General features: G+C 35.5%; 1 protein-coding gene and 2 long non-coding RNA genes across 3 annotated transcripts; all 3 read right to left on the reverse strand.

Moving 5' to 3' along the window:
• Window positions 1-8,402: 8,402 nt before the first annotated feature.
• LOC128283604 (uncharacterized) lies at window positions 8,403-10,894 on the reverse strand. Its single transcript, XR_008273990.1, has 3 exons — window positions 10,842-10,894; window positions 10,284-10,370; window positions 8,403-8,659 (listed from the first exon to the last, which is right to left on the reverse strand). It is a non-coding gene; the product is annotated as an uncharacterized LOC128283604 (long non-coding RNA).
• A 6,683-nt stretch (window positions 10,895-17,577) lies between these two features.
• Window positions 17,578-20,124, reverse strand: LOC128283470 (uncharacterized). The gene is made up of 3 exons (XR_008273825.1): window positions 20,018-20,124; window positions 19,459-19,545; window positions 17,578-17,834 (listed from the first exon to the last, which is right to left on the reverse strand). It is a non-coding gene; the product is annotated as an uncharacterized LOC128283470 (long non-coding RNA).
• A 1,720-nt stretch (window positions 20,125-21,844) lies between these two features.
• Window positions 21,845-22,669, reverse strand: LOC108471463 (protein CROWDED NUCLEI 2-like). Its single transcript, XM_017773077.1, has one exon. It carries the CDS (start codon window positions 22,667-22,669, stop codon window positions 21,845-21,847), a length of 825 nt encoding a protein of 274 aa, XP_017628566.1.
• Between the last annotated feature and the right edge of the window lie 2,266 nt (window positions 22,670-24,935).

A 24,935-nucleotide genomic window follows, 5' to 3' on the forward strand; every position in this document is an offset into this window, starting at 1 on the left:
CCTGTAAGTCATAATCTCATTTAAAAAAAATTTACTTAATTGAGCTCAATAATAATAATGATAACATTACTTACATTTTTTTTCCACACGTTACATTTACGACTTACCAACTTGTCCATTCAAGGAACAACTTACGGATTTGAGTACATCGTGATCTGAAGCCCAAAGTCTAACTAAAGCAAACAAGTGTTAAACGGAAGCCCGAAGGCTAACTGAAGCACACAAGTGCTAAATGGAAGCCCGAATGCTAACTGAAGCTCATCAGAGCTGAACTTAAACCCCAAAAGGGTTAACTGAAACTCATATGAGTTAATGGAAGCTCGTAAGAGCTAAACGGAAAGCAATCACGAGAATTCGCAACAAATGCTGAATCTCGATTTACTTGGGTAATTTACCGTCAATTCATCTTTTTCACTGAACGATCATACTCATTACCTACGTTCTGTTCCTCCGAAATACTCAGTTCAATTACGTAACTTTTGTACATAATTGACCTATTTTCAACAATTAACATACATAAATATTAATCACCATTCATAAAATAATATTGAAATTTAATAATTTAACTGCATTTAACTTACCGGAACAATTTGCGTGATTGTAGAGATTTTAGAAATATTCAAATTTTCTCTTTTCCTCATTTATCTTCGATTACTTGATCTATAATATAAAATTTCTCCATTTATTCATTAGTATTTATTCAAATTATACTCTAATTTACAGCTTAAGCACTTTAATTTTTGAAATTTCACTTTTACCCCAAATTTTACACTTTTTACAATTTAGTTCCCGCTCAATTAACCCTCCAATTGAACTATTTTTTCAATTAACACTTTATTCTATTACTTTAAACTACTTCATAACATTTTATATCATAATTTCAGCATTAGACCTTAATTCTAAACTTTTTCACAATTAGGTCCTAAAGATCAATTTCCACTAAAATTGCTTAATAAAATCATCATATAATAAGATTAAAATTTCAAATCCATGCTAAATCATCATAAAATTACAGAAATTATTCATGGAAATTTTCAATTTCACTCATAGAATCAAAAACAAATGAATTTAATAGTAGGACCTAGTTGTAAAAGTCTTAAAAACGCAAAAATTACAAATAAAAAGCAAGAATTAAACTCACATGATGCAAAAATTTGAAAAGCCAGCTTATTCCAGGCCTCCTATGGTGTTTTTAGCTGATGAGAAAGAAGAAAAATAAAGAAAAACCTAGATAATTTCAATTTAGTCCTAACTTTATTTAGTTAGTCTTGGCAATATTCCAATTTTTCCCTTTTTTCACTAATTTCCTGACTTTTTCTCAGCTATTGCCGGCCAAAATATCTCCCTTAGGCAAATTTTCTCTTTAGGTCCTTCCTCATTAGACACTTAAGCTATTTAATCACTTTCACAAGTTTTACACCTTTACAATTTAGTTCTTTTTATTTAATTAACCACCCAAACGATAAAATTTTCTAACAAAATTTTAACATCATATTACTAACACTCTAAAAATATTTATAAAAATATTTTTGGCTCGTTTTTAAGAGATCGAGGTCTCGATACCTCATTTTCAACTTAATTTATTTAATAATTTCTCTTTAAATTTTAATTTCACCTATTTAAAATATTTCTAACATCTCTCTCACTTATAAATTTTATTTTATTTTAATTTTCTAATCCAGTCGTCGGATTTAGTGATCTTGAATCACTGTTCCGACACCACTGAAATTTTAGGCTGTTACTGTCGAAACCATTTTTTTGAAAACGGGAAATCGACTTTTGAAAATGAAAAGTTGGGAGTCGCCACCAATCGTTTTTAATAGGGTGTGATTGGATCACCTCAAAACACGGTCGTTTTTGATAAATAAATAAATTTTTCAAAACAACAATTTTGGTCTGCGAAAATAGAAAACCGGTTCGAGAGTCAGTTACGTACAAGGAAGGATTAGCACCCTCGACACGCCCAAAATTGGTACTTGATTGATTATTTAGTGTCTTAATATCGAAAATTAAATATTTGGACAGAATTCGAAACGCGATCCTCCTTTTATTGGCTTTTAAAACATTTAGGTAAGTCAAATGTGTATTAAAGACCATCTCACCTCAAGGTAAAACATTACATCCAGTACGTTAGGACACAACATTTTTGAACCTCAATTGTGAGTTTGCCTTTAAAACGTGCGTTTTAGCCTTAAGAGTATATTCGAATATTCAAAACAAACAAAGAAAGTGAAACCCAGTACGTTAGGGCACGATTCTTCGAATTCTTTAAATACCGAACATTGCCTTTATTTTAAAAAATTTTGAGAGTGAACTGGTAAGAAGATATTCGAATATTCAAGACAAACAAAGAAAGCGAAACCCAGTACTTTAGGGCATGATTCTTCAAATTCTTTAAATACCGAACATTACCTTTATTTTGAAAAATTTTGAGAGAAGATCAATGGATAAATGAATTAAGGACATAGATTTTTTTGAAAATGATGATAATAGACAACATGAAAATAATAATATGAGAATAATGCTAACCATATATAAATAATAAAAATAATAATAATAATAGTAATTAATAGAAATAATTAATAAAAAAACAGTAATAATAAATACAATAATGTAATAAACATTGTGCTAATAGTATTAATAATAATATTAAAAACATGATGATAATAACAAAAAATATGTTGACGATAACATTAAATATGAGGGATAATAGTAATATAAAAAAATTGGAATAACAATGTTAAATTAGTAATAGTGAGAAATAGTAAATAATAATAATTTGATATAAAAATGGTAACCGATAATAAACAATGGTATAAAAATATAATATAATAAGTCTATGTATAATAGAAATTTATATTTAAAATAATTAACTTAGCTTAAAATATATATATTTACATAATAAATATATAATAATAAATAATATAATATAATAATATGAAACATAACTCAAATTAATTAAATTAATAGAAAATAATAAAAACAAATATAAAACTAATGCGAATAAAGCTCAAATTAATTAATTTATAAGTAAAATAACAAAAATAAAAAGGGTTAAATTGAATTAAAATGAAAACTTTGGCGAAATCGAATCGGAAATAAAGTCGAGGTAAACTCCTCTCTTTTCCCTTCTTTCGTTTGTGTAAAGAAAAATGTGAACGCATAAAGTAAACAAAATTGAATAATATAAAAGTTACCTTAAAAATCTGATTTGTATTCTCTTTGATTTCATATGTGTATTCTCTCAAAAAAATCCTCCCCTTTACAATAGTTTTTTCCATGGCTTTTATAGCCAAATTTTACAACTTATAACAAGTAGGGTGATGGAGTTAGTGGGGTGATGGAGGTAGTGGATGGTTTAGTAAGGTATGGGGGTGATGGAGATAGTGGATGGTTTAGTAGGGTGATGGAGTTAGTGGTCGGTTTAGTGGGGTGTTTAATTTGGGCTGGTTTGATTGGGCCCGGGCAGAAATTGGGCTTAACAGCTGCCCCTCTTTGCTTGTTGTCATGTAATAGGAACGAAGCAAAGATTACAAAAGCCAATTTTGCCCGGTCCTGTTAGATCTTGGCTTCTTGGTGTAACCTTATCGCAACCCACTGCATCCTATTGCTTCTAAATGAAGATACGATTTGTTGGAACTTTATCTGATCCGCTCTTGCTCAACGAAAATAAGATCTGTAATTTTAGCCTGTTACCCTACTGCTTAGGGGGTTAAGGCGAGTCTTCGACCTGCTCCACCACTGCTCGGAGAGCTAGGATCTGTAAATTTTAGCCTGTTACCCTATTGCTTAGGGGGCTAAAGTGAGTCTTTGACCTGCTCCACCACTGCTCGGCGAGCCTGAGTCTGTAAACTTTAGCCTGTTACCCTACTGCTTAGGGGGTTAAGGCGAGTCTTCGACCTGCTCCGCCACTGCTCGGCGAGCCTAGATCTGTAAATTTTAGCCTGTTACCCTACTGCTTAGGGGGTTAAGGCGTGTATCTTTGATCTGCTCTGCCACTACTCGGCGAGCCCAAGTTTGTAAACTTTAGCCTGTTACCCTACTGCTTAGGGGGTTAAGACTGGTGGTTTGAATCTGCTCTATTGCCGATACATTGAGATAAGATCCGCTAAAATTTGATATGTTCCACTCCTGCCAGTGGGATGAGATCTGCTATATTTAGCCTGTTCCACTCCTGCTCAGTGGGATAACGCTGGTGGTTTGAATCTGCTCCATTGCCGATACATGGAGATAAGATTCGTCAAAATTTGATCTGCTCCACTCCTGCTCAGCGAAGATAAGATCTAGAGTTTAGCCTGCTCCACTCCTGCTCAGTGAAGATAAGGCTGGTGGCTGAAATCTGCTCTATTGCCGATACATGGAGACAAGATTCGCTGAAATTTGATCTGTTCCACTCCTGCCAGTGGGATGAGATCTGCTATATTTAGCCTGTTCCACTCCTGCTCAGTGGGATAAGGCTTGTGGCTGAAATCTGCTCCATTACCGATACATGGAGATAAGATTCGCCAAAATTTGATCTGCTCCGCTCCTGCTTAGCGAAGATAAGATCTGTCAAAATTTGATCTGTTCCACTCCAGCCAGTGGGATGAGATCTGCTCTATTTAGCCTGCTTCACTCCTCAGTGAAGATAAGGCTGGTGGCTGAAATCTGCTCCATTGCCGATACATGGAGGTAAGATTCGCCAAAATTTGATCTGCTCCGCTCCTAATCAGCGAAGATAAGATCTGTCGAAATTTGATCTATTCCACTCCTTCCAGTAGGATGAGATCTGCTATATTTAGCCTGTTCCACTCCTGCTCAGTGGGATAAGGCTTGCTGAAATCTGTAATTTTAATCAATCTTGCTACACTGTCCACTGGGGAATCCATCTGTAGAAGTGATTTTCTGTGGTTTATGCTTATGCTAAATGATTAGGATGCTATGATCAATATGAATCAAATGCCCCTAACTAAATGTATTATGAATGACATTTGTACGAATGCAGAATGTCATGAAAATAATCCCATTTTAATGCTTGGGCTCCCATAACTCGCTGTCTGTTAAGGCTATCGCTTCACTGACATGAGTCTTTCTTGTTCAGCTGCTACTTTCCGATAGAAAACTCATAGAAACAATCCATTTTCTTCAACTGGTTTGCCCCACTATAATTTCAAGGTCCAGTCCACTGTACTTCATGGGATATAAGGCTTGCACCATCTTCAAACTCTCCTACTGCAACTCGAGGGAATATAATCTAATTCCTCTTCAATTCATTCCCCCTGTAATTTTAAGGGTACATGATTTGACTCTTCTTCCATTAATTTGGTCTGCTACACCATTCCTTGGGTGTCATGACCAGATGTATATGCTCGATATTTGCATGGATGCAAAATACCATCTTTCTCTCGAGAATGATCCCCTTTTAAAGCTTGGGTTGACATTGCTTGCTATTCGTCAAGATTGTACCTTCGATGCAATATTTGTCTCTGATATATTTGACAGAAAATCTTAAGGGGTAGTCCCTTAGACAATTCCAACCCTTAGGCTCGGTAAATTCTAAACAACAGTCATGTTTCAGATTCCCGTATTATTTAGAAACTTCTAGAGTCATAAGCAAAATCTCCTTTGTGGAAATATTTTAATCTATATTTCAATGCGAAATGCTTGAAAGAGATCATGGCAAGGGATAAGAATGAAATTAATTAAGAGCATAGCTCGCAACAATTAAAGTAATCGGAGATATCTAAGGTAATAAAATAAAAATAATTGGGGCGTATCTCGAAAAGAATAAGGCAACCAATGATAGTAAACATGGGTAAGATAGAAAATTAAGTGCCCTAGATATCGCAGCCTGAGCTTCTCTGTACAAACTTCTTGATGACCATTTGAGCTCAACATGTGTTTAGGTGATCCGAAGTACTTTGTCAATGCCCCAAGATGTAGCATACTTCCTCATTGTTAACTCAGGCATAGTAAGACTACTGTAAGCCCCACTTTCGATCCAAATTTGAGCCGCCCTTTCAGGTTTTCAACTCAAATCCCCTTTGGTCTCAAAGCGTCCTTTGCGAGTTTTCGCCTTGGCCTCTCATTTGCTTTTCTTTTCTTTCTCTTTTTTGTTTTTCTCTTCTTTTTGTTTTTCCTTTTTTCTCTTTCCTTTTTCTCTTTTTTTTTTTGTTTTTGAAAGTGAAGTATTCTTCGATTAAATCCAAGTTCACATGGTCAGGCAAGTTCTTTTCATTTATCTTAATCAACATCAATGCCCCCACCAGGGATAAGGTCATTCCCAATTTGACATCCATTTTCACTGAGATCCTTTTTTATAGGAAGGATCCTTCTCAAAACTAAGTTTCCTTAATGAAATTTTTTGGAATGATTTTTCCGTCATCACTTCGTATCATTTGACCGTAACGGATAATTTTCGACCTCCTTTTTCAATCAAGTTCACTTGATCATCGGAATTGGATTTACTCAACTCTGACGAAACTTGTGGAGAAGAGACCTTGCCAAAATTGCATTCATTCCATAAATCAATGAAAAACGTTACCCCGGTGGAGGTTCTGATAGAGGCTCCCATGATCCTTTTTTTTTTTTTGCACCGTTCATTTTCGGGTGATATGCTATTTAATATTGAACAGCCCGGATGCTTTAGATATCGTACTGCTATTTAAATTTAGTACATCGTCAGATATGGTCCCTTTCGGTACTCCATACTAACATAGAAAATGCTGGCTATTGACCTCGCATCATTGACATATGAGGCAGCTTCTGTCCACTTGGCAACATAATCAACGACTACAAAAAGAATCGATACTCGTCAGAGGCTTTTGGCGAAATCAGCCTGACGGCACACATGCCCCATATAGAAGAAGATTATGGGTTTCACTGATTCTTTGCAACATGAGGTTTGCTTCTCATCTTGTTCACCGTCATCAACAGATCATGAGATAAGCTACAATCCTAGTCATCTTCAAAGTCTTGAGGTCCCACTAAACACATATCTCGCTCAAAAGGAGATTCTAAGTTAGCAACAGTGTCACTCATATCATTGATATCTGGAGACCTGTTATAAGGATAAAAGAAAATTTGAAGAACAAGAGAAACCAAGAATATTTACTCGTGTGGTATGATCATGAATGAAATGGTAAAGAACAGATGTTTGAAATAAGAAACAAAAGAATGTATTTCATTGAAATAAAGACGCTAGACATAAGCCTATTTCACAAAATGATTCTTATTGCCTCTAGGCTTAAAGTAACAAGTGTGTTTTGAATATGACTCTAGATTAGCCCAAAAAAATACAGGGATCTCTTCCACCGTCCCATCGTTTAAAACACTCCCAAGTATGCAAAGGTGAATGCCTGTCAAATTCTTTTCTCCGCATCATCGATTATTGCGTTTACCCCCTCATCAGCATGGTTGGGTAACAGATTTTCTACGCCAGACCTGTTGTCGAACTTCACAATACCCATTTCAGCGAGCCTTTCGACTAACTTCTTAAAAGGGATGCAATTTTCTATCGACTGCCCCGTGATTTCCGCGTGGTATTCGCATTGGGCGTTTTCATTGTACAACTTAGGGTATGGAGGTTGCACGGGTTTTGAGTATAACGGTGCTACAACATGAGCATCAAATAATCTTTTGTATAGCTCTTTATATGTCACTGGGATAGGGGTAAACTGTATCCTCTCCGTATCTCTCCTGGTGCTGGGCTCTTGCCTTGGTGAAGCTTGTTGGCCTGTGACTACCGTTCTCGATTGATTGACGATGACAGGTTTTGAATAGCCTGAGCTCACATTGCTTACCTCACTTTCCTTTTTCTTTGGGGCTGACTTTCTCGTGCTTTCCCCCGTTTCTATCTTCCCGCACCTTATTGCATTTTCTATCATTTCACCAGACATCACTATGTCTGCGAAACACTTAGTCTCGCTCCCCAACATATGATTAATGAAAGGTGCCTTCAATGTAACACCCCTCGCCCGCATCCGACTCCGGGACGGGGTTCGATGTGCTACCTGACTTTTACTAACACTTCCATACTAAACAGGGCCATGAAATCTCAAATAATTAAAAACTTTTATTTTCACATACAATCTGTCCCATATACGGGCTTACGAGGCCCAAAACATACATCCGGAGTGGTTCGAGACCCAACCAAGAACTCATAAAAAACTTAGAAAATCTCTTGCATCAAGGCTTCATACGCCCGTGTGGGTATAGAGCATACGCCCGTGTCCCAAACCCGTGTCCAAAAACCTGGACAAATACAAGGCTATTTTTCAAGCCATTTTGCCACACTCACAATAGATACACGCATACTTATACAATAACATACAACATGGAAAAATTAGGTACTCAAACATTCCTAACATGTCATGATTATGGCAATTTCACATGCAATAGATATCATAGATTTTACTCACATCTTTACCACATTCATACTATAATCATTATAAACTCATCACATAATACCATAGCACATGCATGCATAATTAAAATAGATTTACAACCCCATAATAAAAATAGGCCAACACATATGGTTAAAGCCATATCACATACTCTAATATTTAAACTCCTATACAGGCCATAGGCTCAAAGTACTTGAAATCACTACACCAATAGCGTTAGCTTGACAGTGTGATAATATCTCTGACGGCCTCCAACTCGAGCTAACCTGGAAACTCTAGAAAACATGGGAAAGAAGAGAGGGGGTAAGCTTTCGCTTAGTAAGTTCATATGAAAACAATAAGCACTCATTAACTTGTTTTATCAATGTTTACAACATATTCTCAAGTTCACTACAAGCTGTCTTTCTGAGCAACAGTCACTAAATTATTTATATCTGGAGCTAAGAAACTCCAAATTAAGTTCCGCTAATTTTACCTGAAACTAGACTTATTTCCCTTTCTTCCATAAAATTTTCAAAATTTTTGGTTAAGCCAAATAGTACAGTTTATTCCTCAAAGTTACCCCTGATTCACTGTCTGACAGTTCCGACCCTTCTGTACTAAAGTTCAATTATCTCATAGTACAAGACTCCAATAATGTTTTTGTCTATTTCTCTTGAAACTAGAATCATATGTCTACTTAATAATTTTTTTCTAGAATTTTTGGTTGGGCCAATTAATACAGTTTATTAATTAAAGTCTCCCATGTTTCAGGGTATGACCACTCTGACCCCTGTGCACTACAAACCGAATTTCTCCCTGTACAAAATTCCAACGACCATGACTTTTTTTTCACCTAAAAATAGACTAAATAAGGAATCCATGCATGTAAGGTACGACTCTTAATAATTTTTTTACAATATTTCGTGAATTTCTAAAGTCAGAACAGGGGATCTCAAATTCATTTAGACCCTGTTTCACAAGAATTCAAATATCACACAATATGGAATTCTTTTTCTTCCCCTGATTCTTTCATGTGAAAATAGACTCATTAAGCTTTAATCTCATATTTTATTCTGTCTCAGACTCATTTTCCACTATTTTTAGTGTATTTTCAAAGTTACATTACTACAGTAACTCAAATCTGTCAAGGCTAAATTACTCATTCATGATCATTGTTCACAAAATTAATACAACATCATTTGTATAATCATCACCGAGACATTCATATCACATTTTCATTTACCATCTTACCATATTGTTGTTATGTCGAGTTTTCAACCCGAGGGTTAAGTACATACCTGTTCAAAGTATCCATTTCATAACATTTACCAATACGTCCCTTTCATCTCGAGTATTCCTCCATTTGAGTAGAATTTTACCCGTTGAACACATCGGAATATAATTCGGATACATGGAAAGTTTGCACATAAGTGCCACATATGTAGCCAAGCTACCATGTAACCCGCCCATAAGTAAACTCGGACTCAACTCAACAAGCTCGGGCGTTCGCATCCATAAGTGAACTCAGACTTAACTCAACGAGCTCGGATGCCTAGTTACATCTCACGAACTCGGACTCAACTCAACGAGTTCGAACATTCGCATCCATAAGTGAACTCGGACTAAACTCAACGAGTTCGGATGCTCAACCATCCTAGTGACATGTCACTTGTATCCTAATCTATTCCTAAGGTTCAAATGGGATTTTCCTCGAACACATATCCTTGCCATCTTCCGTAAAATACCGAAACCAATACTCGGTAGCACTTTATATTTAATAGATAATACATATAACTTGCATTTTATTCGAAAATAACCACAAAGCATATATTTCATGATAAAAATCAGCATATCATATATTTAACATCAATAACATAAAAATAACAATTATGCTACATTATTTACACATGAACTAACCTCGATACCACAAAGGTGAAAAAAAAGACGTAATTATCCCTTAATCGATTTCTTTCTGTTCTAGGTCCAAATCTCGATTTTCATCATCTAAAATATCACATTCAACTTATTAAAACAATGTACTGATCAAATTAGTCCATTGAACACTTGGGCAATTTTTACAATTTTGCCCCTATATTTTGCCAAAATTACCAAATTACCCCTAGTCTCGTAAAATAATTTTTATCACATTTATTTACTCCTTGAGTCTAGATGAACCATTTTCATAACTATAGCAACTCATAATTTCAACTATTTCACACATTTACAACTCATTTTACAACTTAGCAATCTAGCCCTTTTTAAGGTGTTTTCATGCAATTTCTTTCACAAAAGTTGTTTATTAGACAACTAGGACTCATAATCTTCCATAAAAACACAGGAAACAACATATTTACTCTCATGGCAAAACCCTAGACTCTTCACCATTTTGCAAAATAGACCCCTCATATGAAAGCTCATGCTTTAGGGGTTTCAAAAATGTAAAAATCATCAAGAAAAAGCATTAAAATCACTTACTATAAAGGGAGATTCTTTGCTGAAAGTTTCCAGCTTCTAAACCCTTTCTTTTCTGCGATTTTTTTTCGATGGAGAGAAGATGAAGAAAAGATGGTATTTTCTTTTCCTTATTTTATTACTTATTTGTCAAATAAGTCATCCAACACTTACCTAACATGTTTGACCATTTCATTCCTTATCTCATGGCCGGCCATCACTCTTTAAATGGCCTAATTTCACTTTAAAGACCCTCAATTTAAAATACAAGGCAATTTAACACCTTTAGGTATTAAAACTCAACTTTTACCTTTTACGCGATCTAGTCCTTTTTCGAAATTGGACTAGAAATCGCTAAAATTAACTTACCAAAATTTACATGCACTTATAAAATTATATTATAACACAAAATAATACTAAAATAATTTTCTCTGGCCTCGAATAGTGGTCCCGAAACTACTGTTCTGACTAGGCCCAAAATCGGCCTGTTACATTTCTTCCCCCCTTTAGGGATTTTCGTCCCCGAAAATCTTACCAGAAAAAAAAATTGCTCTCTACTTTCACGAGTGACTTATATTTTTCTCTCAGAACTTACAAAACAACTCAGCTGAAACTCATACTCATGATTTCCGTAATCTTTCCACAATTACCATAAAATTCTCGGCTCAATTTGAAATACTGAAAACTGATATTTTAAGAACTATAAGCTTAGAAGCAGAACTTGTCCAAACCCAACTAACAATACCTCTGTATATACCAGAATAGTCATGAAGACTACTATCATCAATCTATCAAAATCCAATATGGTATCTCTTATTTCCCGGAGAAGAGAGACATCTCGATACGAAATTCATACTAATCATTTCTCAATTTTCTCTTTCAATGTCAGAACTGACAATTATAATCTTGAATATATCTGATAATCGGCTTTACCCGGTAGTCAATTTAACATCCTTTGGAAGAATAAACAAAAGACTGCTGTGAATTCTGTACACAATTCTCTGCATAGCCTGAAATTTCTCAGTACACTAATCTTACTCTGAAATAATAGTAACAGAAACCAGAAATCAAATCTTCCTTGCAATTCCAAATTAAAAGTCGAATCATGCTGTACTTGTTTAATTTACCACTTATAGCCACATTTCTATACTCTGATCATCAACTGTTTAGAAACTTTACTAACATGAATCAAATGATTCCAACTTCATAGATATAGTCTCTTTATTAATCAGGATAACTATACTTATAACATCTCTCGAACAAGAGAAATCCAACTAATATGTTTCCATAACATACTTTCAAGAATAAAACCCCATCATTTCGATCAGATCGACTACTTACCAAAGAACACGTAATAAAGATTCTCAAACCGTAAAATAAACTTAAATGCACATAACTTAGATTTACTTTTGCGAATAACCATTCTTTACCCTGTGAATTTTAAAGAAATCTCTAAACCGAAATCCCCACACTTTTATAGTTGAGTCAGAAGCATAATCATAATAGATTTTAATATCGCAAGTCAAAGATTACTCGTAAAGATAAGCTAAGCTCGATAATTCTCGAAACAAGAACGAGAGAAAAGCCAATATAAGAAATTCCAAGATATAAAGACTATACCAGAAATTCGAGAATATAATCCAAAAGAAAATAATAAAGATGATCCAGAAAATCCTCGGAGAAAACCGTAAGAAACTACATGCAGACGCTCTAGAATTTCTCGTAACTGAGATAATATAATTCTCGCATATATAAACCATAATCAATAGAACATCAGAATAATCTTACATAGATTTTTAATGTCAACTTCATTCCAATATATCAGAATAAAAATCTGAAGAGATGGGGAAATGTAGATCATAACTAACTGGACCAATAGAACTTTTCATCTAATATCACAGTCTCCAGCATCCTCACACAATAGAATTCCCACTCGAAAGGGATAACCATACGTATTCCCCAGAATAGAGGAAAACATAGAATACTCAAAAGAGAAAGATAACCATCACTTTTGTTTAATTGAATTCGTCATACTCAGACATCTGTGCAAGTCCGACATTATTCCTCTAACTAATTCTGTCTTCGCTAATCTCATACTATTCCATTTTTGTACTCTTCAGTTTCACTTTTGCAAGCTTATGCAACATATCTCTCGAGAATCTCATCGTATAACTCTATTCTGGTAAGGGGGCGAAGATTGTAAAGCCTCTAAACTTTTGACTCTCAAGCAAATACATATTCAACAACAGCATAGCTTTACGCATATTGATTCAAACATTTCAAATTTCCAACTTGTTATAAACACATTTTCACATATCTCAGTAATACATGTAACTTTATTTCATGTGAATATTAGCTAAACATAAGTGAATTTATCATAACTCAAACTTTCATTTCTTTTTTCTCAAATTACCCTTAATGTCTTATCAAGTTTCCATATCTAATCTTAATCACTTGCCAATATTTATCAAATTGGAGAACGTCTTACGGTTTTGAGTACATCGTTTACTTGATGCCATAGTCCAACTATGGTCTTGTACTAGCTTTCGTCTATCTGTGTCGATGCCGTGTCCCAGACAGATCTTACACTGACACATGTAACCGTGCCGATGCATGTCCCAGACATGTCTTACACTGGCTCTCATAATATGGCTGATGCATGTCCCAGACATGTCTTACACTAGCCCTCGTCTCAATGCCGATGCCATGTCCCAGACATGGTCTTACACTGGCACACAAATCTCATGTATTGCTATGGTCCAACCATAGTCTTTTCCGTTAATTCATTAGTGAACGATCGTACTCATTCCCTGCGTTCCACCCAATTTGATCTTTCATTACAACTTTCATGCTATTGTGACATTTATGATTCTGTAACTGAGATTATAAAGCATAACATTACTGCATCTTGACTTTATCAATCTAGACATAAATGTCAACCTCATGTAAATACTGATTATTAATCATGCAATAAAAGCATTCATACATACATTCTATCATTTCAAGCAAATTTCTTTCTTTTCCTAAACACTTGGCCAAATCAAGTTGGACATTTAACATCGTATGAATACTAACATGCATAAAAGCATTTTTCACAACTTAACTGTGTAATGACCCAAATTTCCGGGCACCGGAAAAACAAGTCGTAGGGCCTCCGTCTTAGGAAATTAAGTCCGTAAATATTTATTAAAAATATTTATGAGGATAATTATGAGTTAAATTAGAGTTTAATTAAGTGAATTTAATTTAATTAAGAGTGACTAAGTAAAAGGACCAAATTGAATAAAGTGTGAAAGTTAAATTATAGATTAAAAGAAAATAAAAAGGACCAAAATGGTAATTATGTCATTTGTCCTAAGTGAGGCGGCACAACCATAAAAATGTGAGATTTTTATGTGTTAAAATATATATTAAATTATTATTATTAAAAGTAAAGTAAATAAAAAGGAAATAAAAGAAAAAGTAAGATAGAAAAGAACAGAGAAGCTCACGAAACAGAGAAAGAAAGGAAAGGAAGAAAAAAAAAAGGGAAAAATTGGAGAATTGAAGCTTGAAAGTTAAATTGGTAAGTTAATTAAGCCCTTTCCTTTCTAATTTTGGTATTTTTGAAGCTTTAGAGAAAGATTTTCTTGAATTCGTGAGAAAATATTGAAAATTAATGAAGGTTTGATTAGGGTTTATGTTGAAGAAATGATGAAATTAGGGATTAATTTGATAAAATTTTGAATTTGAATTGAATTAAGGACTTAATTGTAAAACAAGCCATAAGTTTTGAGTTTTAGGAATTAAATTGAAAGAAATTCGGAATTATAGAAAAATGATGAAAATTTGATAGTTATATGAATATTTTGATGGAAATTGAATAGAAATAAGGTGTGAATTTGTGTTATAAACTTGGTTATTAGCATTTTACATCAAAACAGTTTTGGGAAGTAGCAATGGTCTGACTTTGAAAATTCACTAAAAATTGTAGGAATTGAATTATAGGATGAATAAGATATGAAATTAAATCTTATTGGGTCTAGTTTCTTATAGTGGAAACAGTGTAAGCAATGAATTTATGAATCAAGAGATATTTGAAATTTTGTAAGACTGGGTCAGGGTGATTTCGAGACACTCTGTTTTGACTTTGGAAAACCATTAAAAATTGTAAAAAAATTATTATGGAGTATAATTTAAATGTGTGAACTCCTTAATGAATCTAGTTTTAAAATAAATAAATAAGAACCTTATTCGAGTTCTATACAATGAGATAATTGATTTTTAGTAGAGAGAGGTCAGAACCGTCGAATGGAGTAACAGGGGAGTATTTAATGAATAAACTGTACTAATTGGCTAGACCAAAAATTCTGAAAATTTAATGGTGAGAATATATATGAGTCTAGTTTCAAGGAAAATTTACGGATATTAATTTGGAGTTTCGTAGATCAAGATATAAATAATTTAGTAACAATGACTCAAATAGACAGCTTATTGGTAAAATTATATATCTTAAAAAAAATGTTCAAATTTGCATGTTTATACTCATGAATTAAATTGGATTGTATTATATTAATTAATTATAATTATGCTAATTTTCGTAGCAAACAAAGGAACCGAGGCATCCAATACAAAGGGGAAAGAGAAAGTAGTCGAGGAATAGCTCGGGGAAAATCGGTTTGTATTATCATAATTCAAAGTATTTATTATTGCATATTTAATTGTAATATATATATATATATATATATGAATGTGCGTGAAAATGACTTGAATGTGAATTGATGATTAGTTGTGATTACATTGAGAAATATAAGAGAATTGATTGAAATGTGAAAATGTTTCGGAAATGGAAATATGATCGAAACCCTATTAACTAGTCGGGCTTAGTGGATATAATTGACATGCCATAGGATTGGAAGTATTCAGGGATTCTTCGACCTCGAGTCGATGAGGCACTAGGTGTGCCATAGATTTACTTTGGATAGTTTCGATGAGGCTTTGGTAGCCACATTGCTTCGGCTTGGCCGATGAGGTACTTGGTGTGCCATAGATCTGATTTACTTCAAACTATCCGATGAGGCGTTGGTCGCCACTCTGGTGTGTTTGGTTGGATCCGAGTATCCACCTTGGTCCGAGTCAGGTTAATAGGGCCTATAAGTGAAATGAGCAAAATTATCTAAATCTGATTATCTGAATTATCGAATGAAAGGTGGAAGAAAATGATGATATGAAATGTGAAAAGAAATTGTGTTGTGAAGTTGAAAGCATGAACTTTATGTTTATGAATTATGTATACATGAAAGTGTTATGAATTAAGTGTTTACATGTCGGTGAAAATTTTATAATCATTTGAATGACATTAATATGACATGAATTGGCATATTCAATTGACTACTTGTGCATTTATGTTTTGAACTTGATTTGATGTTATGAATTGAATTATGATAATACCACTGAGTATTTTCAATACTCAGTGTCTGATTGTTGTTTTCCGTATGTGAGTTAGGTAAAATAGAGTCCGGTTCTGCATTCAAAATCATCTCCGACTCCAGCTCATTTTGTGGTAAAAATCTTATCTTTTGGTAATGTGGCATGTACTAGGTTTTAGGTGGTCATTTGTATATATTTAATGTTTTGAATGTAAAAGATGGTGTATAAACTTTAAGGAGTTTGACGTATAAAGGGACGATTCCTAAGTTTATGAAATGAATGGTATATAGTTACATGTTATGTGGAAGTGAATTGGATTGGTTTGTATAATTGTGTTTAGTGTTTCAGGGAGGCCTGTAGAGTTAGGATTCGAATCCTAACCCCACGAAAGGTTCATATTAGGTCCGTAGAACCTCGATAAGGGTAATTAACCTTATTTTGAGTATAATTTTGTGGTTATTTTCGATTTGTAATAATAAAGTTTGTCTGTTTTCGGTAATGCCCTGTAACCCTATTCCGGGGACGGTTTGGGGTTAGAGAGTGTTACAAACTGTGTTTTACTCCACTATTTCATATTCTTTATCTCAAGAGTATCACATAATGAATACTAGTTCATATAAAAAAAACATGGATTTCTTTTCATACCTTTCCCAATTTTCAGCATATCATAAGCATGATTCAATAATCTCAACTTTACTCTTACCTCTATCAAGATTTGCTCGGTTGGAACTCATTCCTGTCTTAATCAACAGTTTTATTAAGGCCGAGAGATATCACACTATCACGAGTAATACTATGGCATGTATAGCTAGACTCTCTTACGCTAGGTTAGTCCGAGAACCGACTAAACCATGCTCTGATACCACTAAATGTAACACCCCTTGCCCACATCCGACGCCGAGACGGGGTTCGAGGTGCTACCTGACTTTTACTAGCACTTCCATACTAAACAGGGCCATGAAATCTCAAATAATTAAAAACTTTTATTTTCACATACAATCTGTCCCATATACGGGCTTACGAGGCCCAAAACATACATCCGGAGTGGTTCGGGACCCAACCGAGAACTCATGAAAAACTTAGAAAATCTCTTGCATCAAGGCTTCATACACCCGTGTGGGTATAGAGCACACGCCCGTCTGCTAGGGACACGCCCGTGTCCCAAACCCGTGTCCAAAAACCTGGACAAATACAAGGCTATTTTCCAAGCCATTTTGTTACACTCACAATAGATACATGCATACTTATACAATAGCAAACAACATGGCAAAATTAGGTACTTAAACATTCCTAACATGTCATGATTATGGCAATTTCACATGCAATAGATACCATAGATTTTACTCACATCTTTACCACATTCATACTATAATCATTATAAACTCATCACATAATACCATAGCACATGCATGCATAATTAAAATAGATTTACAACCCCATAATCAAAATAAGCCAACACATATGGTTAAAGCCATATCACATACTCTAATATTTAAACTCCTATACAGGTCATAGGCTCAAAGTACTTGAAATCACTACACCAATAGCGTTAGCTTGACAGTGTGATAATATCTCTGACGGCCTCCAACCCGAGCTAACCTGGAAACTCTAGAAAACATGGGAAAGAAGAGGGGGGTAAGCTTTCGCTTAGTAAGTTCATATGAAAACAATAAGCACTCATTAACTTGTTTTATCAATGTTTACAACATATTCTCAAGTTCACTACAAGCTGTCTTTCTGAGCAACGGTCACTAAATTATTTATATCTGAAGGTAAGAAACTCCAAATTAAGTTCCGTTAATTTTCCCTGAAACTAGACTTATTTTAATTTCTTTCATAAAATTTTCAGAATTTTTGGTTAAGCCAAATAGTACAGTTTATTCCTCAAAGTTACCCCTGATTCACTGTCTGACAGTTCCGACCCTTCTGTACTAAAGTTCAATTATCTCATAGTACAAGACTCGAATAATGTTCTCGTCTATTTCTCTTGAAATTAGACTCATATGCCTACTTACTAATTTTTTCCTAGAATTTTTGGTTGGGCCAATTAGTACAGTTTATTAGTTAAAGTCTCCCCTGTTTCAGGGTATGACCACTCTGACCCCTGTGCACTACAAACCGAATTTATCCCTGTACAAAATTCCAACGACCATTGCGTTTTTTTTCACCTAAAAATAGACTCAATAAGGAATCCATGCATGTAAGGTATGACTCTTAATAATTTTTGTACAATTTTTGGTGAATTTCTAAAGTCAGAACAGGGGATCTCGAATTCATTCAGACCCTGTTTCACAAGAATTCAAATATCACACAATATGGAATTCTTTTTCTTCCCCTGTTTCTTTCATGTGAAAATAGACTCATTAAGCTTTAATCTCGTACTTTATTCTGTCTCTAACTCATTTTTCACTATTTTTAGTATATTTTCAAAGTTACACTACTGCAGTAACTCAAATCTGTCAAGGCTAAATTACTCATTCATGATCATTGTTCACAAAATTAATACAACATCATTTGTATAATCATCACCGAGACATTCATATCACATTTTCATTTACCATCTTACCATATTGTTGTTATGTCGAGTTTTCAATCCGAGGGTTAAGTACATACCTGTTCAAAGTATCCATTTCATAACATTTACCAATACGTCCCTTTCATCTCGAGTATTCCTCCATTTGAGTAGAATTTTACCCGTTGATCACATCGGAATATAATTCGGATATATGGAAAGTTTGCACATAAGTGCCACATATGTAGCCAAGCTACCATGTAACCCGCCCATAAGTGAACTCGGACTCAACTCAACAAGCTCGGGCGTTCGCATCCATAAGTGAACTCGGACTTAACTCAACGAGCTCGGATGCCTAGTTACATCTCACGAACTCGGACTCAACTCAACGAGTTCGAACATTTGCATCCATAAGTGAACTCGGACTCAACTCAACGAGTTCGGATGCTCAACCATCCTAGTGACATGTCACTTGTATCCTAATCTATTCCTAAGGTTCAAATGGGATTTTCCTCGAACACATATCCTTGCCATCTTCCGTAAAATACCGAAACCAATACTCGGTAGCACTTTATATTTAACAGATAATACACATAACTTGCATTTTATTCGAAAATAACCACAAAGCATATATTTCTTGATAAAAATCAGCATATCATATATTTAACATCAATAACTTAAAAATAACAATTATGCTACATTATTTACACATGAACTTACCTCGATATCACAAAGGTGAAAAAAAAGATGTAATTATCCCTTAATCGATTTCTTTCCGTTCTAGGTCCAAATCTCGATTTTCATCATCTAAAATATCACATTCAACTTATTAAAGCAATGTACTGATCAAATTAGTCCATTGACACACTTGGGCAATTTTTACAATTTTGCCCCTATATTTTGCCAAAATTACCAAATTACCCCTAGGCTCGTAAAATAATTTTTATCATATTTCTTTACTCCTTGAGTCTAGATGAACCATTTTCATAACTATAGCAACTCATAATTTCAACTATTTCACACATTTACAACTTATTTTACAACTTAGCAATCTAGCCCTTTTTAAGGTGTTTTCATGCAATTTCTTTCACAAAAGTTGTTTATTAGACAACTAGGACTCATAATCTTCCATAAAAACACAGGAAACAACACATTTACTCTCATGGCAAAACCCTAGACTCTTCATAATTTTTCAAAATAGACCCCTCATATGAAAGCTCATGCTTTAGGGGTTCCAAAAATGTAAAAATCATCAAGAAAAAGCATTAAAATCACTTACTATAAAGGGAGTTTCTTTGCTGAAAGTTTCCAGCTTCTAAACCCTTTCTTTGCTGCCATTTTTTTCGGTGGAGAGAAGATGAAGAAAAGATGATATTTTCTTTTCTTTATTTTATTACTTATTTGTCAAATAAGTCATCCAACACTTACCTAACATGTTTGGCCATTTCATTCCTTGTCTCATGGCCGGCCATCACTCTTTAAATGGCCTAATTTCACTTTAAAGACCCCCAATTTAAAATACAAGGCAATTTAACACCTTTAGGTATTAAAACTCAAGTTTTACCTTTTACGCGATTTAGTCCTTTTTCGAAATTGGACTAGAAATCGCTAAAATTAACTTACCAAAATTTACATGCACTTATAAAATTATATTATAACACAAAATAATACTAAAATAATTTTTTCTGGCCTCGAAATAGTGGTCCCGAAACTACTATTCCGACTAGGCCCAAAATCGGCCTGTTAAATTCAAGGTATTAATAAACAGCATAGTCGTTTCTTTTTCCAGCAGTGGTGGTTGGACTTGCGTAGCGACTTCCCTCCACCTCTGGGTGTATTTCTTGAAGCTTTCACCTGACCTTTTCTCCATGTTCTGTAACGTAATCTTGTCACGCGCTATATCGGTCACATAGCCATACTGTTTCATGAAGGCTTGCGTTAAATCCTTCCATGATTTGACCTGAGCCCGACTCAATTGATTGTACCATTTGGCTGCGGCCCCAGTCAAACTATCCTGAAAACAGTGAATCAACAATTGGTCATTGTTAACATATCCCGTCATTCTCCGACAGAACATTATAATGTGAGCCTCAGGGCAGCTGGTTCCATTATATCTTTCAAATTCTAGCATCTTGAACTTCGGAGGAAGTACTAAGTCCAGGACCAAACTGAGTTCCTTTGCGTCAACTACGTAATAATGCTCAGCACTTTCTAACTCCTTGAACTTCTCCTCTATCCATTTGCACCGATCCTCGAGCTGCTTTGGGAGCTCCGCCCTTACTTTTTCCTCTTCAACCTCATCGAAGTCAGGGATCGTGGGATTTGCCATATTGTCTCTAGGGTTAAAGCACGAGCCAGTTGGGAAGTTTACCAGTGCCAAAGTGTCGGCTTGATACAGAGGTTTAACATTAACAGACACCCTTGGTGGCTGTGTTTGAATGTTTACTGGGGCAAAGCTTGTAGGATAAGCAGAGTCACCGTTGTCATTCCCAGTATCATCCATAGGGCCTTTTCCTTTGTCAGACCCTCCCTTCAGCAGCTGTGTCAGCTGGCTTATCATGTTGTTTTGTGACTCCAGCATGTTTTTCTGGGACTCCAGCATTTGATCCCTCATCTCTTGCTGGATCTTAGCCAGCTGTTCTTGCTTCTGAGCTTGTAGTTGCTCCTGCATCTTTTTTTGCATTTGTTCTAATTTCTCTAACCTCTGATCCATATCCCTTGTTTTCCTCCGTGTATAGTAGTAATGTTCCAGGGTAACTTAAAAATCTCTAATTAATAGGGTTCTTTTGTGCAACTTAATGTTTATGATGCTATGCAATGCAAATGCATGACATGGATGCAAAAAGGAGACATCGATTCGAATTCAATTCCATTTAGAAAACTTCACTGAAAAACAAAATCTTTTACATAAAATGAATTACATATACGATCTTGCCCTAACACCCAAAACTTTTATTTTCCTAAGAAGGCAGGCTAACTCTCGCCCTCGATCTGACTTTAACTCATATTTAACTCCTAGCACATCTGCTTGGACCGCCAAAGTCTACAAATAATCAGCCACCTCTCGTATCTGAGCTATAGCTTCGCCCATGAGGTAATCCCTATCTCAGACCTGATCCTGAGATCGGTGAAGCTGCTCCCTTAGTTGCTCATTATTTGCTTCTAATAAATTAATTTGATTCTCATAGTTCTGAAGTGTAGTCTCAAGTTCTTCTCCTTTCTCCTTCAAATTCTCGATCTTACTTAAGCTAGCCATTAATTCAATCACTGAGTTATGACTCCGATGTTGCTGTAGTGCTGTTCCTAACTCTGCCACCCGAGCTCTTAACATCTGTTTTTCATTCTGGCTATCATCCAAACTCTTTTTACAAGTGACTTCTCGAGCTTGAGCATCATGAAACTTTTTCTCCCACCAATCAGCCCTAGCCTTTTCCTCTTGGATTTCTTGCCTCCACTGTTCAAACGTTTTACCCAAGCCAGCATTTCTAATTGACTTATGCAGCTGCTTGTAATCAGTCTTCAGACTGTCCAGGTCTTCCTCAACCTCTCTCTTTCTCTTTCTCAAATTCTCAGCCTCGGATTTTTGAACATCAACATCCAGCTTCAAGTACACTTTTTCCTCCTCCAACTGCTCTATTTTCTTTTCTAACTCTGAGGTCCTCTTTTCGAAGTCTTGCTTTATAATTTCCAATTCGGAGGGGACCACTCGCAGATATTCCTCTATCGGTCGAGCTTCTTCTAAATTTGGCCTCGGGATATTATCGTTAACCCTTCTACTCCACCATTCATTATACTCAGGAGTTACCATTGGATTCACAGCAACTCCCTTTATCCGGCAGGTTTGGTTCCATGCATTATAAATCTCGCGGCTCTTTTTCTTAGAGTCTTTCTCCCCATACGAGAACTCACTCTGAGCTAGCCCATGCGTCATCGGTATAAATTGTCTCGATCTATATTGTCTCGATCTATATTGCCTCAATACAAGCAGAGGGGCGTATCCAATGGCTCCCCAAATCCCCAACAAAGGGACTCAATCATAACTCCTACATCGGTAAAGAATCTCATCAGAAACCATCCAAGGGGCTTTCTATTCGATATCCTCCTCTTGGAGATTTTGAAGTATCGCCATCCATTTTTCCTCTGTTATGTCATCTCTTCTCGATATGGTCACTATCTCCTTCAAAGGTGAGTAATCTCCGAGAAAAGGTCGGTAAGAGGCCTTTTCTACCTTCCAAAAGTGGCTATAAAACCATACTAACAAGAGTTATGCACACACAATAAATCTGCCTTCACCTTCCCTCCGACATGCACTCAAAGATCTGAAAGTCTCAGCCAAGATTGCAGGAACAGGAGTGACTCCTTTACCAAATCGGTCAAATAGATCGGCGACTGCTTCATCTACATGCCTTAAAGCCTTAGGGAAAATAACCAAACTATAGACGCTCAAGGCGAAGACATCAACTCTTTTCTTCATATCAGGGTGTGTTAGGATCAAATCTCTCAAATTTTCCCAATGGATACACTTTCTATTGCCTTTCTGCTAGACTCGAGCCGCAACCCACTGTTCACTTATCCCAGTGATGTTCATCAACCTCTTTACAAAGGTTGGGGTATTGACAGCTCTAGAATAAATCTTATCAACTTGAAACCTCGGACAACGAAGCAAGGCTGTATATTCTTCGACAGTAGATGCTAGATCCACCTTTCCGAAAGAAAAACAACTGTAGGCGGAATTCCAAAATTGAGCCATGGCGCGGAACAAATACCTATCTACCTTAACATCGAGGAGATAAGGAGTATCACCATAATTACAGTAGAGTAGCTGCTTCATCTCCCCATCCCAGCGACTCCATAATTCTTTCAATTCCTGAAGATCATTCTGAACCACACTAATACAGGTAAAGTCCCATAACTCCGACGTGTACTCCTTTGTCAAACTGTCACCTTTCTCTAATTGTGCATTTTTCGACCATCTTTGGACAAACACGTTGTCTTTCACTTTATCAAGGAATTCATCCTTCATGGCAAAACTTTCTATTAGTAACCGAACCGTATATCGACACTTCCTTTTATGATGAAAATGTTATGCAATCACTATTAAAGAAAGAAGGTAAAACACAAGTCAGAATTATGCATAAGAATAGAAATCAAAGCAATCAAGAAATTATCAAACGCCTATTCGGGAAACCACTAGGGCTAGGTGTAATTCTACCTAAGGCGGGTTCCTACAGCTTACTATATGTGGTTTAGTTCTAAAGTAAAGGTACCTGAACCAGCATATTCCTCGATCCTCGCCCATTATAGGTTCATATGGATCAATTAAGTTCAGGGGAATACATTTCCTTATGCCTAGAGGTGATCATGGGCCGGGTCGGGCCGAGTTCGGGCCGGGCCCAAATAAAATTTTAGGCCCGTCTACTAGGCCCAGGCCCGGCCCGACCCGAAATATGGGCCTAAAATTTTGTCCAAGCCCGGCTCGAAATAAAATTACTAAGCCCAGCCCGGCCCATATTAATTTTTTTCCTTATTTCATTAAATAAAAAAATTTAAAAATATAATAAATCAAATATATTTAAAAACATAAAAATAAATATTAAAACAAATAAAAATAATACTAAAATAATTCTTAAAACAATACACAAATTAACAATATAATAAAAATAGTTATATTAAAATTTAAAATAATTAAAAATAAAATAAAAATATATTAATATATAATTGGGCAGGGCCCAGGCCAAAAACTCCTACCGAGGTCGGCCCATTTTTAAACGAGCCTCGTTTTTTGCCCAAGCCCATTTTTGGGCCTATATTTTACCCAAACCCTCCTATTTTTAGGCGGGCCTTGGTAGGGCAGGCAACCAACCATGATCACTCTACTTATGCCCGTGCAGAGGTGAAAACCTCACGAAGACATAAGTACGGATGTATTTCGGAAGCGATCCCTTAGCCCATGCGGAGGTGAAAACCTCACGAAAGCATAGTTTCTCACTCCTACTTAAAAGGTGTGACCACAACAGTCATGCGATATGATGCGAGAGTATATAAAGAAATTCAACGAAAAAACAAACTCAACAAGGACAGAAAATGCAAAGCGAGGATCGTGTATTTTTAGAAAAACCGAATTTCTAACTTTTGACAATAAGACAAAAAAAAATCAATTTACAGGTCGACCCTCTTATTGGTCCCCAGCGGAGTCG

This window comes from Gossypium arboreum, chromosome 11, assembly GCF_025698485.1.
Source record: "Gossypium arboreum isolate Shixiya-1 chromosome 11, ASM2569848v2, whole genome shotgun sequence".
Lineage (NCBI taxonomy): Eukaryota > Viridiplantae > Streptophyta > Magnoliopsida > Malvales > Malvaceae > Gossypium > Gossypium arboreum.